The sequence below is a fragment of the Sesamum indicum genome, linkage group LG9 (assembly GCF_026168435.1).
Source record: "Sesamum indicum cultivar Baizhima isolate 11 linkage group LG9, ASM2616843v1, whole genome shotgun sequence".
Taxonomy (NCBI): Eukaryota; Viridiplantae; Streptophyta; class Magnoliopsida; order Lamiales; family Pedaliaceae; genus Sesamum; species Sesamum indicum.
In genome coordinates this window covers 6,973,560-6,988,556 of record NC_142665.1, presented here as the reverse complement: position 1 = coordinate 6,988,556, position 14,997 = coordinate 6,973,560, and the positions used below count along the sequence as shown (strand labels likewise).

Sequence of the window (14,997 nt, the reverse complement as noted above, 5' to 3'; positions counted from 1 at the left end):
TACAATCTTACTGATTTAAGCTACGAAAAGTTATAATTAGAAGTTAGAAACTCGTGACGTTGTTCTCAACAAGGCTAAATGTACCAAATCACATGTTTTTCTGTACTGAATTATTTTTACATCAATGGATAATTAATTATAACAAAATAATAATTCCGTAAAAATAATAACTTGGTTATTTAATTAGATGTTAATAAAAATATAATAACCCCGCCGGCTAATTACAATTATTATAAACTAAAATGACATCAAGTTATAATTTTTGTACATTATTGGTAGGTGAAAATCAAATAAAAGATCCCCCACAACCATGACCTACCAAAAGATACCATTTCTTTGCCCATTGCCTCATTATTTTCTTATGTTATTTTATCAATTTTCTTGTTGTATTAATTTAAAGAGATAGCCATTATGCCCCGTTTATTATGGGGCGCAGAATAATTGGATGATAGGATAAATCAAAATTAAATGCATGATAAAAATAAATAAATTTTAATTATAGTCAGTTTACTTAGTTTGATTGTTGTATTGGGATAAAAAGTAAAAACCAATCCCATATTTAAAAATGACTATTTTATCCTTTACATATAAATTATTAGGAAAAAAAAAATCGTTCTCGAGAAGTAATCGACAATCAATAATGGGCCTTTTTTTAATAATAAAAAAATGGTCCGATAACTTTGCAAAGGAAATTAAAAAATAAGTTTTTTCGATAAAGGTAATTTTCATTAAATAAAAAATAATTACAATAGTATAATACAACTTGCTTAATTTAAGCAGTTTTCTCGATAGGTCAAAGAATCTGTCATAGACGGTAAAACGCATAAGTGCTAATAGCAGTAGGTAATTCTACACTAAGAGTTAATTAAAATATAAGTTGGAGGCGTTTATGTAATTTAGTTATAAATTATAAGGATATATGCACAGTCATATTTTGATATTTGAAATAATTATATATAGACTTTTTTTTTTATTTGAAAATTATATTTATTATATAACAAATAGATTCTTCATTGGTCAAATTTCGCAGAATTTTTTTATATTAATAAATATTTGAAAGAAAATTAATATTTATCCCCTATTGGCTTATTACTAATTTGTTGTAGGTCAAACAAATATTTTTCTGTTCAAACTACATTTATATATATTCACACGCTAATACACGTGGGGATATATATTTTCACTCTTATAAAGATAATTTAGTCAGAATAGATTTGTTTGACCTGCAATAAATTGGTAATAAATTAATTTGAGGTAAATATGAATTTTGACTAACAAAACGATTTATTTGTTAAAAAAAATAAACATCAAATGTATTAAATATAATTTTTTAAACTATAAAAAATTATATATAATTACATTAAATCTAAAAACATAGAATATTGATCTGGATCGAATTATGCGATCTCGAGATTCGATCTCCCCTAAGATTGTTGATTCTTCCAAGACCAGATTTTGGGTTCCCTGAGAATGAAACAAGGAAAGTGAGCTCGTCGGGCCCGTCCCCGACAATGACCTTCCGACGCTCAAGTTAGGTTGATCGAGAGAAAAGTGCTCTATCTCAAAGTTCGATCACAATAAATGCGTAACAGGTACCCTTAATGTCGGTATCTCGGGTCTATATATAACGCTCAACAGGATAGCGTTGACCAGCCACGTGGTCTCATTCTACTGACCCGCGTCTATGATCAGGCGGCCATGATTGTCCGGGTCTTCAAAGGCAAATGGATCCAGGTCGGGTCACGTTCGACCCGACCGATAGAAAAGACGCGAATCCTCGCTTAAATAACAAAAATGCCCTTAGTAAAGGACTTTTTTGATATTTTCATAATATTTCTCATTAATCCCACGTCAAATATAGTTATCCCAAAATAATATTTTCAGGAAAAAGCAAATTTTGCAAACAGGGAAACTCCTGGTAACAATGACAACAACATCAATTTAGAGAAACGCGTATATGGCTTGTGATTATGATTGTTCTTATCCGTTTCGAGTAGCAATAATTAAGGTAGGTGGACCTCGTCAATCACGACTTCGGTAAAAACACAAAAAAAGAAAAAAAAAGAAAAGTCTGAATCACACGTGTAAGCAAAGCAGCCCCAGGATGCTGCAATCGAGTTTTTTTTGTAGCAAATCGTATTTTATCTTTTTTATTCTATTTAATATATACGTATTATGTGTATAGGATTTTGTAAAAAAATAAAATACGTAAAATCATATTTATACACGTGGTATACATATATTAAATAAAATTGAAGATAAAATACGATCTGCAATAAAAAAATGCAATTTGAGGCAGGAGGGTCAGGATTTTTCTCTTGGTAAATATCACTTTTGATTATTCAATTATATTACTTATCTGGAATTGGTTCCCCGCATTTTCACCTCATCAGAATTAGTTCATTAAGTGTGAAGATTTTCTTCATATTTGGTTCTCGCCGTGTCGCAAACTGATGGAATTGTATAAAAAAACACACACTATATAAATAAATATAAACATTAAATATTAATTTTTGAGTTTGGTGAATTTATTTCACCTTCTTTGTGACATTTTACAAAAATAAAGGAACATTTAGAACGAACTTTTTGTTGGGAACGAAGAAGAAGAAATTTGAAGGATATTTTTTTTATTCTTTTTAAATATTGAGTACGCGATCGAGAAGTTCATAGAAGGGAGTTATATCTGAAATTGACTCAATTTGTAAAAATTGAATATTGGGTAAGCCCTTACTCGATTTTATTTATTTAAAAAATGATAAAAAAATCCAAATTTGATTAAGTTAGACTGGAATTTGAATTACATGATTCGAACGCCCACCGCTACGTTGAGGGTATGGATTTTAATTAATTTTTTGTTTATAATTAGGATTAAATAATATTTTGGGTGAATAAACTGAACGTGTTTGGTTGAGTGGTGAGAGCATTATTTTCTTAATCGTGTCACCCATTTTTGAATCTTCATGCAAGGTTTTTTCATTTTTTAATTTTTTTGACAAATTCATTAGTTTTAACTACTTTTTAATGATAAGGATCAAATTTGATGAAATTTTTAAATTTGGAGGACTAATTATAATGAGGTGTAAATGTGAGGAATTAAATCCAAATAATTGATATTTAAGGGACGAAAATGGTATTTACCCGTTTTTCTCTCATCCCTCTCTTTTGTGTTGATATTTAAGAGAGAGACAGAGAGAGAGAGTCAGTAAGGAACCAAAAAAAGAAAAAATAATATATTAAAGGAAGAACGTACAGCCACACAACATCTACGTGTACGGACATGAAAACAACTGGGCTAGCGCCGCGTTTGGTGTGCTGCCTGTCTCTCTCTCCTGTTTTCAAACATTTTTAATAGAATAAATTATTATTTTATTATTCGAATTATGCTCGATTTTATATTTTATTATATTTAATTATTATTTAAATTTTGTGAAATTTTTTATTTTTTTTATGTATAACTCTTTTTTTTAAATTTTTTTATTAAAAAAACATCACATGCTATGTATATTTAAAAAATATCGTATAACATGTGACTTTTTTTTTTACAAAAAATTTAATTAAAATATAACTCTAAATAACAAAGTACAAAATTTCGTAAAATTAAAATTATAAATCGACACAGAAAAAAATTGAGATGTCAAACTGAAAAAAAAGATCTCAATACAAATGAAAAAATTTAATTAACCTTTTTCAATAAACAGTAGTATTTGGTAAAATCCCCAAAAGTCCGACCAATTTTGAATTGGGGTTTGTAGTTACAACTTTCAACAATTATAGATGTAAATTACATTGAAATATTATTTTAAACTAATTTGTATTAAAATACTGATTGGAATGGCATTTTAAAGTTATAGGAACAGTGACAAATGTAGACAAGAGCGGTAGTGGTCACCACTTACGTAAGACAAAGCCAATGCCATGCAAATATTTCCTGCAGTCACTGACTTACTCACATGGTATTGCATGTGCTCTCCTCCCTCTTTGTCCTAACATGCCCCAAAATAGAAATTTTAAATAAAAGTATTTTTTTTATTATATGTATATATACTTTATAATATTTATAATAAAAATTTCTGCATAGATATAATAAATATTTATAGTATTTTAAAATATATATAAATAAAAAATAAAAAATATAAATTAATATATCGTATTTTATAAAAAGAAAATAATTTAGAGGTACTATTGACAAAGTAAAATAATTGATAAAAAATATTTTTTTTTGTTTTTATATTAATATTGATAAAATAGTGTGGAATATTTTTATTATTGGATTTCAGTGGGTACGAAGTATGTTGTCTGTTTAAAAATGTTTAGCGCTTTTTATAAGCGGTGCCATTCCTACAAATATTACCGCCAGCCAATAATTTCTTGGAAGCTTCGGAACATAGTTATAAAATATTCCCAACTTTGATTTGATTAATTAGTATAATGATAATGGGTTTAACAGGGGGGTGGGGTTAGGTAATTCTTGATCTTTTTGGAGCCTTTTTCCTGTTGTGATGGCTGGTTTTTCCTACTCAGCAAATCTGTTTGCAGGGCCATTTTTGCTCAATCATAAATCCCTAAATTCTTGAAGATAAATTGACCCATTCCGACTCCAAGAGCCGCTTTCTGCTTCTGATTGATCAATCATTAAGCTTCCACCCGCAAAATAAATTCAAGTATATCCTCTTTTCTCTCTTATCTACTACTTGGCACTTTTTTGTACTCCGCTATATATATGTGTGTGTGTGTGTCCGAGTGATGTGTATGCGGAAACTTGAGAGGGTTCTTCTGGGATTTGCTTACTTGTTCGGATTCTTGCTATTTTTTTCTTGAAGGAGTTGTGTCTTTTTCTTGGATTTGGGATTTCTTGAGTGATTTCTTTGAGTCTGGTTGGTGCAACTCAGAGCTTGCTTGCTAATTTGGATTCAGAAAGAATTGAGCTGAGTTGGGGTTTGTTGAGTTTAGTTGCTGGTTTGTGGTTGTGATTTGTTGCTGGATTTGAAGTCTGCTGCCTGAGGTTGTAGGATTTCTCTTGCTCCTCTACTGTTTCCTTCCTTATAGTGTTAATCTTTAATTAAGTATGCTGAAAGAAAGTCATTTGCAATTTTAAATCTTTTAATGTCTAATTTGTGTAGTTAGAAGTTGTAATTGCTCTGGCTAACACACACACACACTTCCCAATTTGGATGTCAGAATTTAATTTGGTTTCTTGGGGCTTGTTTTTTGGTGGGGTAAGGCCTCCATCCCTCCCCATTCTCATTCTTTATTTGCTGCTGTCGGTTCATATCTGATACATTTATTGCATGTTGCAATTGATCACTTTTGCTTGCCACTGCATTATTTATGAGGACATTTTCTATCTTATGAAGCTTGATTTTCAAAGATAAGGAAATGAATCCAAGAAATCTTGTTGGGTTTTTCTGGCCTCTTCATGATATAGATCATTATATGGTTGTTAGCTTCTTCTTGTTATCCATTAAGATAATCTATTTTGATAGGTATATCTGGAATTAAAACAAGGTGTCTGAGAACGGAAACTTGTTCGATTACTGGCAGTTGCAAAGTATTTCAAAGGTCTGATGACGTCATAATACTTGTTGCAGGATATTCTTGTTAAAGACTGCTGTTGCTGAGTGCTAGAGAAATTTACCAGATAGCTAATCGCGAATGAATCAACCCAAAATTAAGCGTAGAATCGGGAAGTATGAGATTGGGAGGACAATTGGCGAAGGCACATTTGCGAAAGTGAAATTCGCTAGAAATTCTGAGACGGGACAACCTGTGGCTATAAAGATTCTAGACAAGGATAAGGTTCTTAAACACAAAATGGCTGAACAGGTTAATCTTGCTTTTCTTCTTGCACTCTGAAGTTTCTTTATGATATACTCCACAGGATTTGATCAAATCATGCAATGGCTTCTAGAAAAGGGTCCTGAATATTTATTTGTGAATCACATGAATGCCGTCTCTGCTATTGGCAGAAGAGTCTGTATTTAGTGTATACTTTGTCTTTCGCTGTCATGCTTCTTTTCACTCTATATTTGTAGCTTGGTCAAATAACCTTTTTATTTTTCTGGTTATTCATTTTGCAGATTAAGAGGGAGATAGCAACACTGAAGTTGATAAAACATCCCAATGTTGTTCGATTGTATGAGGTCACTCTGTACCACCCTCTCTCTCTCAATATATATATATATATTTATCTTTCCCCAATTCTCCTCTTTCTTGCTCTGTACTCATGTGTGTGCAAGTGCATGTGGTGGAGTTACAGTAACTTTCCAATTCTTTAGTTCATTCTAACAAGATGCATAGTTCTGATGCCAAATTCTATTCCAAAGATTTAATACTTGCAAGATGCGTCGTCTTTTAAGCTAATAGCAATCTTACTGATATTCCATTATCATGAGAAGTAACTGAGGTGTCAATTATTAAGTTCTTTATTTGGATTTCCTGGGCTGCATTTCTGATGGGCTTGTCTTTCTTCAGGTGATGGCAAGCAAGACCAAGATATTTATTGTTTTGGAATATGTCACTGGGGGAGAGCTCTTTGACAAAATTGTAAGATGTGAACTTCCTCGCCCTCCAATTTTGACTTCTGCTTTATCTTATGAAGCATTTAGTACAACCCATGATTGCAAGCATTATCTTATTGCTTTTAATATCCTTTAGACTCTGATCTTTAAAATACTGGTCCATAATGGTTGAACTTAGATTTCATCCTGCTGGTTTTAAATGTAAAGTTAGAACATTTGCCTGAAAAGATCTGTGACTATGAAGGTAAATAATGGACGGATGCGAGAAGATGAAGCAAGAAAATATTTTCAGCAACTCATTAATGCTGTTGATTATTGCCATAGCAGGGGAGTTTTCCACCGAGATCTAAAGGTATTTGATGTGGCTTTGAGAATGTTGCATCAATAGCAATTTCGCAGACTAAAATCGATCTTATCCTTTATTCTCTGTCTTTACTCATGCAGCCAGAGAACTTACTGTTGGATGCTGCTGGAAACCTCAAAGTTTCTGATTTTGGATTGAGTGCTCTGTCCCAGCAAGTCAGGGTAAATAACATATTTAAAATTATGAAGTTCAGAACTGACTGTAGAGTCCTGTTTCATTTTGTTCATTTGCTTTGATAATCTTAGTGTTTTCTAAGTTTTGTACAAAACTAAAATGAATTCAACTACTAGTTTGTGCTTTGTCATATGTATAAAAATGCATTTGGACAAAAATTATGGGGTCTGTTTTACTGTCTGTATATCCGCTCCAACAATATTTCTTTCTTATAAGAAGAATAAGGTTTTTAGAGTAGCCGCTGATAGAGACTACATGAAAAATAGCATTCTGATGCTTTATTATTACTCGAGGCCCCTTCTGTAACTCACAGGATTCACCATATCAGATTGTTTCAGATGTGATCATTGAGATGCTTCCAGCTGGTTTATCAACGACATTAATTTTTGCGTTTTATCAGGAAAAATGATCAAGATGTGGTTTACATGCATTTTTTTACTATGGTATTCCCCCTTGGGTACATTGAATTAGTTTTATAGTTACAATACAATATGGTATAGAAGATAGCAATATTTGCAAATCTGGGGCCCATACTATTTCCAACTGATGGCTCTGTTTTCTGTTTCCCTTTTTTCTTTTGGTGTGTGGATATAGCTGTGATTAAGAGGTGATACATATTATGTGGCTACCGGCATTCTCATGTCCTTTTCACAAACCAAAAAATCTTTTATGTTCATCTTGGAATTTTGAAGTGAGAAATTACTTTGAGTATATTAGAAGTCTACTTGTGGGGTAAAAAACGACAAAATATTGTTTTCCCTCACCTATTTTTTGTTTCACCATAAGAATTAATGGGCCATGTTTGATCCTAGATTGTTTAATTTTCAGATTCAAAAACAAATTTATACGCAAAGTTTGAATAGACTATCTTTTGCTTGTAAGCTATTTGTCGTTTTACATTTGATGTCGTCCCATTCAGCGGACTCAAAAAATAACCTCTACGAACTTAATTTGGCAGGATGATGGCTTGCTGCATACTGCCTGTGGGACTCCAAATTATGTGGCTCCTGAGGTATGCTATTGAAGTATGCGACTTTATTTTCTGTCTCTAAGCACTTCTTCTTCTGTGGGCGAATTGATTCAACAAAACTCTTCACAGGTCCTCAATGATCGAGGCTATGATGGAGCGACTGCAGACTTGTGGTCGTGTGGAGTCATACTCTTTGTGTTGCTTGCAGGTTACTTGCCTTTCGATGATTCTAATGTTATGAACCTTTATAGAAAAGTGAGCATTTTGGCACTTTGGTGCATGATTTATCAATGGTCTCTTTGATCTCTTCAATGGTTTCACTGTTTCCATTGTAACATTTCCAGATATCTTCTGCTGAATTCACTTGCCCTCCTTGGCTTTCTTTTGGTGCCATGAAGTTGATTGCTCGAATCCTGGATCCAAATCCAGTGAAAGTAAGCATACTGGAATGATGTTCTCTGAGTTTCCCAATTCTTTCATTGTATTATTGAGTGGCTTTTTCGAAGCAATCTCTGCATCTCGACGAGAAACCAAGAATTTTTTTTGTCTAAGATATACATGATAGGAGGCAAAATAGAAACTTAGAATGGAAATTCATGCTCAAGAAATTGTACCATATCAAATTATGCTATTGAATTATCTCATCTCAACATCTATACCTATAATTTTTGATTTTATAACTTTTGCATTTCTGCAGCGTATCACGGTCCCCGAAATTTTGGAGGATGAGTGGTTTAAAAAAGATTACAAGCCACCAGTATTTGATGAGAAAGAAGATATAAATTTGGATGACGTGGAAGCTGTGTTTAAGGACTCTGAGGTGCGTTTAACAAGCGCATTGGCTAATTAAATAGCTACGAGAAATATTAGATGTGAAAAAATCTCATGGAATTTTTGCGACAGGAATATCACGTGATGGAGAGAAAGGAGGAGCAGCCCACTGCAATGAATGCATTTGAATTAATCTCTATGTCAAAAGGTCTCAATCTTGGGAATCTATTTGATGGGGAACAGGTCCGAGCACATCCTTTTCCTTTATACACTTTCCAACATATATTACTTGAGAAGCAAAATATTCAAAAAATAAAAACTTGTCGTAAAACTTCACAACTTCCGTAAGAGCTAATTTTCAAGCTCTTACATACGAATGTGAAAGGTGATTTGGCCTTATTTTATTTGAATTGACATTGGCGACAGGGATACAAGAAGGAAACAAGGTTCACATCAAAATGCCCAGCCAATGAGATTGTTAAAAAGATCGAGCAAGCTGCAAAACCTCTTGGTTTTGATGTTCACAAGAAGAATTACAAGGTACCAATGAAATTTCTTGTGTCTTCTTCAGCTTTAATTTTGTGCAACCTCATTTGCATACAATGACAAAAAATGTTAAGCAATTGTAACAATGCTAGATCAGCCAACCCTTTAATGCTTTCCACTTTTTCCAGATGAGGCTTGAAAATATAAAAGCAGGAAGAAAAGGCAATCTTAAAGTCGCCACTGAGGTATGTATCATAAACCGGTGATCAGCTCCTCTTTTAAGTTGTGTTTCATGGTATCTCATGAGTATCATCTACTCGAATCAGGTTTTCCAGGTTGGCCCTTCATTGCATATGGTTGAGGTTAGGAAAGCTAAGGGAGATACTCTGGAGTTCCACAAGGTACCTTTTCTGCCAAGATTCTGATTAATAATTCATATAGAAGTTCGTCTTATGCAAGTAGAAACGCATACATCTGTGGGCTATCAATGATCTCAAAACTAGTTTATAAACGGATGGAGCACGTCTATCAATGTGATTATTGCATGACATGTTTCTTTTGTTATCAAAACTTCTGAAAATGTAAAATGTAAGCTGGACACGCACTCAAAACTTCCGTTCTCTATGGTGTGTCGTCCACATGCAGTTCTATAAGAACCTGTCAACCTGCCTTGAGGATGTAGTTTGGAAAACCGAAGAGGACATGCAAGAAGTGAAGTAGAGATGTCGTTGGCTCGTTGCAACGAAGAGCGCTTAGTTATAGTTGTCTGCTCTCAACTGTATAAAGTTGCTGGTTTGCCATTCTTTGGTTTTGTTTGCTTTCTCTCATGGGACCTTTTTCCCCCAAGAGGGAAATTTCTGATCTCGGAGAGCACAGACAGTTTGCTGGTGAGGTGTGTTTTATTTTTTCTGTATTCTCAGGCAAATGCAGCCTGACTTGTAAAGCTGGACTCTTGAATTGATGAGAAGTTTTGAAATTTTGAACTCTCTTTACTGCTAGTTTGATACTGAAGGAATTAATAACTTATTTTCAAGATTTTTAATATTTCTTTTTTTCGTATTAATTATAAAGTTGACATTTATGACATTCATTTTCAAGTTATCTTCGGGACGAGTGAAAACATACCCAATGTTTGCCATCATTTAAAAACACCTTATCTAGGCGTTTTAAATTGTTTTAGCATAAATACATATGTATATATATACATATATATATATATATACACATAAATATATATAAAAAAGACATGATTTGACTATGAATTGAATGAATTGTAATTTTTGTCTCCCAAAACACAACATTAAACATACAATACTTATTTTAAATTATCTTAAAAAATAAATTCAAACATAAATACTATCTCTAACACACACTTATTTATCTTTGTTTTTCTCTCTCTATCTCCATAAAACACAACAAAATACTCAAAAAATGAATCCAAACATTATGGTTACAAGTTCTAAAATAATCTTAGGGTCAAATGTACTTAGACCCCAATGAAATATAAAATACATAAATTTTTATTTTAGTCCTCATTTAATATTTTTCTTAGTAATATTTTTTATATTTATAATGGATAATCATAGTGTATTTAAAGTTAAAAGGGTATAATTGTAATAAAATATTGCTATCAAATTAGGACTATCGGAAAAAAATTATCATTTATGATTAAAAAAGTTAGTCATCTTTTTGTACCTTAACTCTTTACATATGGCGGTGGGGTGTACTTCATTATCCTATCTATTTTTTGAGGTATTAGATGAAGTATTTGAACAAAATATTTTTAAAAAATAAATACGATAATAATGTTAATCTTATATTAACCTCACACAATCATGTATAGGAGTAAAAGAAGTACAAAAAGCTGATAAAATTTTCAATTCATAAATGGCTATTTTTTTTATGTAATTCGATAATAATATTTTATTATAATTATACCCCTTGACATTATATATATTATAAGGTAAATTACAACAGGCTTCTATGAGGTTTGTTTTAATTATAAATATTTTTCTTGTGATTTTAAAAATTACAAATATTCCCCAAAATTTATATATATCTTAACAAATACCCTCTACAGTGAGCTGTCACAAGGAGGTATTTGTTAGGGTATTTATAATTTTAGGGGGATATTTGTTATCTTTCAAATAATAAAGAGGTATTTGTTAATTGATGCAAACTTCAAAGATCTTTGTAATTAAGGCAAACTTCTGAGGAGTCTCTTGCAATATACCCTATATTATATTTACAAGTATTAAAAAACTATTAGGGAAAATAATGAGTGAGGGGTAAAATCAAAATATATGTAATTTTTTTGTTGACGACAGTATTTTCTATGCAAATTCTAACAAAAAAAAAAAAGTCGTTTTAAACGGAAAATTACGGTGGGGGTGTAAGGATAATTTTGACACTTTTTGGGGAAAAGCGTAATTTTCATTTAAGAGAGAATCAAAGTGTAATTGACCTTTTTTATAAGATATAAGAACTTAAAATATCTTCAGAATTAATTATGCAACTTCCTCTACCCAAAATCAGTGGAAAGTTGCATGTCAAGATTTCTTTGGAAACCCCTAAACAATGAGCAAAGCAAGTACTAAATCTGGGTAGAGGAGGTCGGAAAAGAGGTTCTTTACATGGTTAATGATCAGCGACAAGATCAAACTTCCAGCAATCAGTCCATATTTACAAATATCTTGCAACAAGTCCAAGAAAAGTTAAGATTGTCTGCAAGACAAACAACGGTAACGGTTTTATGCAGGAGAGTGTGGCTTGTGGGAGCTCAATGTTTTAACACGATGTTCTAGCCTGGCTTGAGGTGAACTTTGAAGAGCCTGCATTTGTTCTAGCTCGGCTAGAACCTCCACCATTGATGGCCGGTTCTTAGCATCATTATAGAGGCACCGCAAAGCAAGGGAAGATGCAGCCTGGGCATCCTTTTTGGAGTACTCGCCCCTTAACCTTGTGTCCATGATTCTTGAAAATTGCCTGGCGTCTCCTAGAAATTGCTTTGCCCAATCCACTAACTTCCCTTCGGCTCCTCCAAGAGTCTCATCGCCCATTGCTCGTCTTCCTGAGAGGAGTTCTAGTAGAACAACTCCGAAGCTGTACACATCGCTCTTTGGAGTCAAGTGACCTGTTTGTCAAGGAAATTGAAAAACTTAACATAGTTTAACAAATTTGCAAATGGAACAAAACTAAGAGGGTAGGTCGGATGCTATTCACGTGGGTAGCAGCATGTTTCGAGTGTAGATCGTTGGGTCATACATGACAATGTCAGAATTCTGTGATTTGCCAAATTCTTACTACCTTGAAACCACATATGTGCATTAATCTTTAGTTGTTCATTGGTAAGCAGCATAACTAGAATACAAGATGCATGGGCAAATGTCCGGAAGGCAACTTGCATGTGATGGATGATCCGTTCTAATTCCATGTGAACAATAATCCATGTGAGATGTGAACGATCAGAACTAAATGATGTCATAAGTGAAATGCTGATGTTATCATGTATAGTCTAACAATCTACGCCCAAATCGGGCAGCAGCCCGCATGGGAAGCATCCAGCGCCCATTTGTGATGCGTAAGTGTGACTTCCATGCAAGAGAAAAGACAAAAAGCAATATGGTTAAACAAGAAACCTGAGGCCACATATTCGGGGGCAGCATAACCCATTGTACCCACAACTCTAGTCGAAACGTGAGTTCCATCACCACTTGGACCCTTTCTTGCAAGGCCAAAATCTGAAAGCTTTGCATGAAATTTCTGCAGAGTTTATTGAAAAAATGATGCAATCTTAGTACAAAATCAGGCTTAGTACTAACCATAAGAGTCAGAATTAAAGTAGTTTAACGCACCGAATCAATAAGAATGTTGGAAGCCTTTAAGTCACGGTAGATTATATTGGCATTTAGACTATGTAGGAAGGACAATCCTCGTGCAATATCAACTGCAATTTGCATTCTAGTGGACCAGGCCATTGGTTGTACTCCTTCTACACAAAAATTGCATCAAAAGCACATGATCAAGCCTTTGTTTCTGACTGATCAAAATTTCATGGAAAATGATATATAGAAGCATATTTATTATATAATAATCATCTGCAATGTTGAGAGAAAAATTAACCTCAAGAAACATCTCCGGAGAATATACACCGAAAACTACCAATGCAGAGAAAGAACATGCAGAAAGCTTACTTTTAAAAAGATGATTCTCCAAGCTGCCTTTAGGCATAAATTCATAGACTAGCAGTCTGTTTTTAGCTTCTGAGCAATATCCAATTAGCTTCACCAAATTTTCATGCCGAAGCTGACCTAAGTATTTAACCTCAGTCTGCCAGTAAGATAGGAGAATCAGAGAACACCAAGTTAACACCGGAGGAATATAGAACCATAAAGAAATATAAAGCAGAGCTTCATCGACAAACATGATAGACGTACAAGCCATTCCCGGTGACCTTGAAAGCTTTGCGTCTTAAGTCTTTTCACAGCCACAACTGTCCCAGTTCCTGGTTTGCTGGAAGCCAAAGTATTCTCATTAATCCATCCCTTAAAGACATAACCAAATCCTCCCTCGCCAATAAGACTGTCGGGAGAGAAGTTCTTAGTGGCATTTCTGAGATCGTTGAAAGTAAATGATTTGAGGTTGCTCGAGACAGATAGATCACCAGGAAATCCTACAAGAGCATCAGATGAGGCGACCGAATTTGTCTGCAGGTTCGGAGGATTCGAACCGTGTTTCACGTTGCCAGGCGCTACTTTTGTTCCTGAAAAGGGCTAAATGATGTAAGTGATTCTACATCATAAATTCAGACAACATATTAGAAACAAAACAACACATGCAACCACCATTATTTTGAAACGGTATTAGCTAGAAAAAGGTCTAGAATTCAAAAGGAGTCCTTATCTATCTTCGGTTATTCATTCATTTCTTTTGAATTATCTGCTTCATCATAATTCATGAATTGCCTCACAAATGAAACGGGATTTCACATTTAAATCCTAATCTAACAAGTAAAAGCAAACAAATGCAGCCAAGAAATCAGTTCCAGTTAAGACAAGAACTTATCAATTACTTCATAGCAGTCTGCTTGATGACAGGTAAATAACACCTTCATCAAGAAACCAAACGATGTCTTAACTTGTCCATTTCTAGAAATTCAACAGTTAAGAAAATTTTCTTGAGACCTGAGACCCAAAAACTAGCTACATTTCCTTGACGGCCACAGCCTCACAGACATGGACTAATGCAAGCACTTCAGCAAAGTTTCTGTTAACAAGAATTCAGTCATAACAAAGTATAATTTACATAGACATGGGAAACACAAATGCAAAGCAGACATGCAAAAAAACCAGAAGTTTCAAGAAAATGTGGGGTTCATTCATACCAAATCCCTGCCCAGAAACAGGATGATCACTCTTAGCAGGGCTTCCCAAGCAAATACCCATATCTAAAGAAATTCCCTTTCAACAGTTTTCAACCCCAGGAGGATCTGAACCACAGAGTGGTAGTCCAGCAAATAGAAGAAGAACAAGAAGGAAATTTCAAGCACTGAAAGAAACCCATTTCTTGATAGTACTCAAAAGAAAAAGGTATAAATACCGGGTCTAATCTAAGGTCTCCAGTCAAGAAATGGGCCAAAAAAAGATTAAATTTTTTGGATGGAAAGCGACGCAATCATTTTTCAATAATTTACAACTTGGGCAGTAGTAAGACTT

The 14,997-nt window shown here is 33.6% G+C and overlaps 2 protein-coding genes across 3 annotated transcripts; one reads left to right on the top strand and one right to left on the bottom strand.

The window, feature by feature from the left end:
- The first annotated feature begins 4,467 nt into the window (after window positions 1–4,467).
- On the top strand, window positions 4,468–10,281 carry LOC105170941 (CBL-interacting serine/threonine-protein kinase 3). Of its 2 annotated transcripts, none has more exons than XM_011091884.3 (15): window positions 4,468–4,661; window positions 5,589–5,823; window positions 6,078–6,140; window positions 6,472–6,543; window positions 6,763–6,870; window positions 6,963–7,043; window positions 8,015–8,068; window positions 8,156–8,281; window positions 8,371–8,460; window positions 8,724–8,846; window positions 8,930–9,040; window positions 9,224–9,337; window positions 9,472–9,528; window positions 9,610–9,684; window positions 9,929–10,281. In XM_011091884.3, exons 2-15 carry the CDS (start codon window positions 5,653–5,655, stop codon window positions 10,001–10,003), a joined length of 1,320 nt encoding a protein of 439 aa, XP_011090186.1. In that variant the 5' UTR covers window positions 4,468–4,661; window positions 5,589–5,652; the 3' UTR covers window positions 10,004–10,281. The 2 variants fall into 2 exon arrangements, with proteins under 2 accessions (XP_011090186.1, XP_011090187.1); XM_011091885.3 differs by lacking the exon at window positions 4,468–4,661 and adding an exon at window positions 4,712–5,002.
- Window positions 10,282–11,861: 1,580 nt separating this feature from the next.
- Window positions 11,862–14,888, bottom strand: LOC105170940 (putative serine/threonine-protein kinase PBL3). Its single transcript, XM_011091883.3, has 6 exons — window positions 14,667–14,888; window positions 13,720–14,045; window positions 13,477–13,612; window positions 13,138–13,274; window positions 12,922–13,045; window positions 11,862–12,416 (listed from the first exon to the last, which is right to left on the bottom strand). Exons 1-6 carry the CDS (start codon window positions 14,725–14,727, stop codon window positions 12,034–12,036), a joined length of 1,167 nt encoding a protein of 388 aa, XP_011090185.1. The 5' UTR covers window positions 14,728–14,888; the 3' UTR covers window positions 11,862–12,033.
- Window positions 14,889–14,997: the final 109 nt, after the last annotated feature.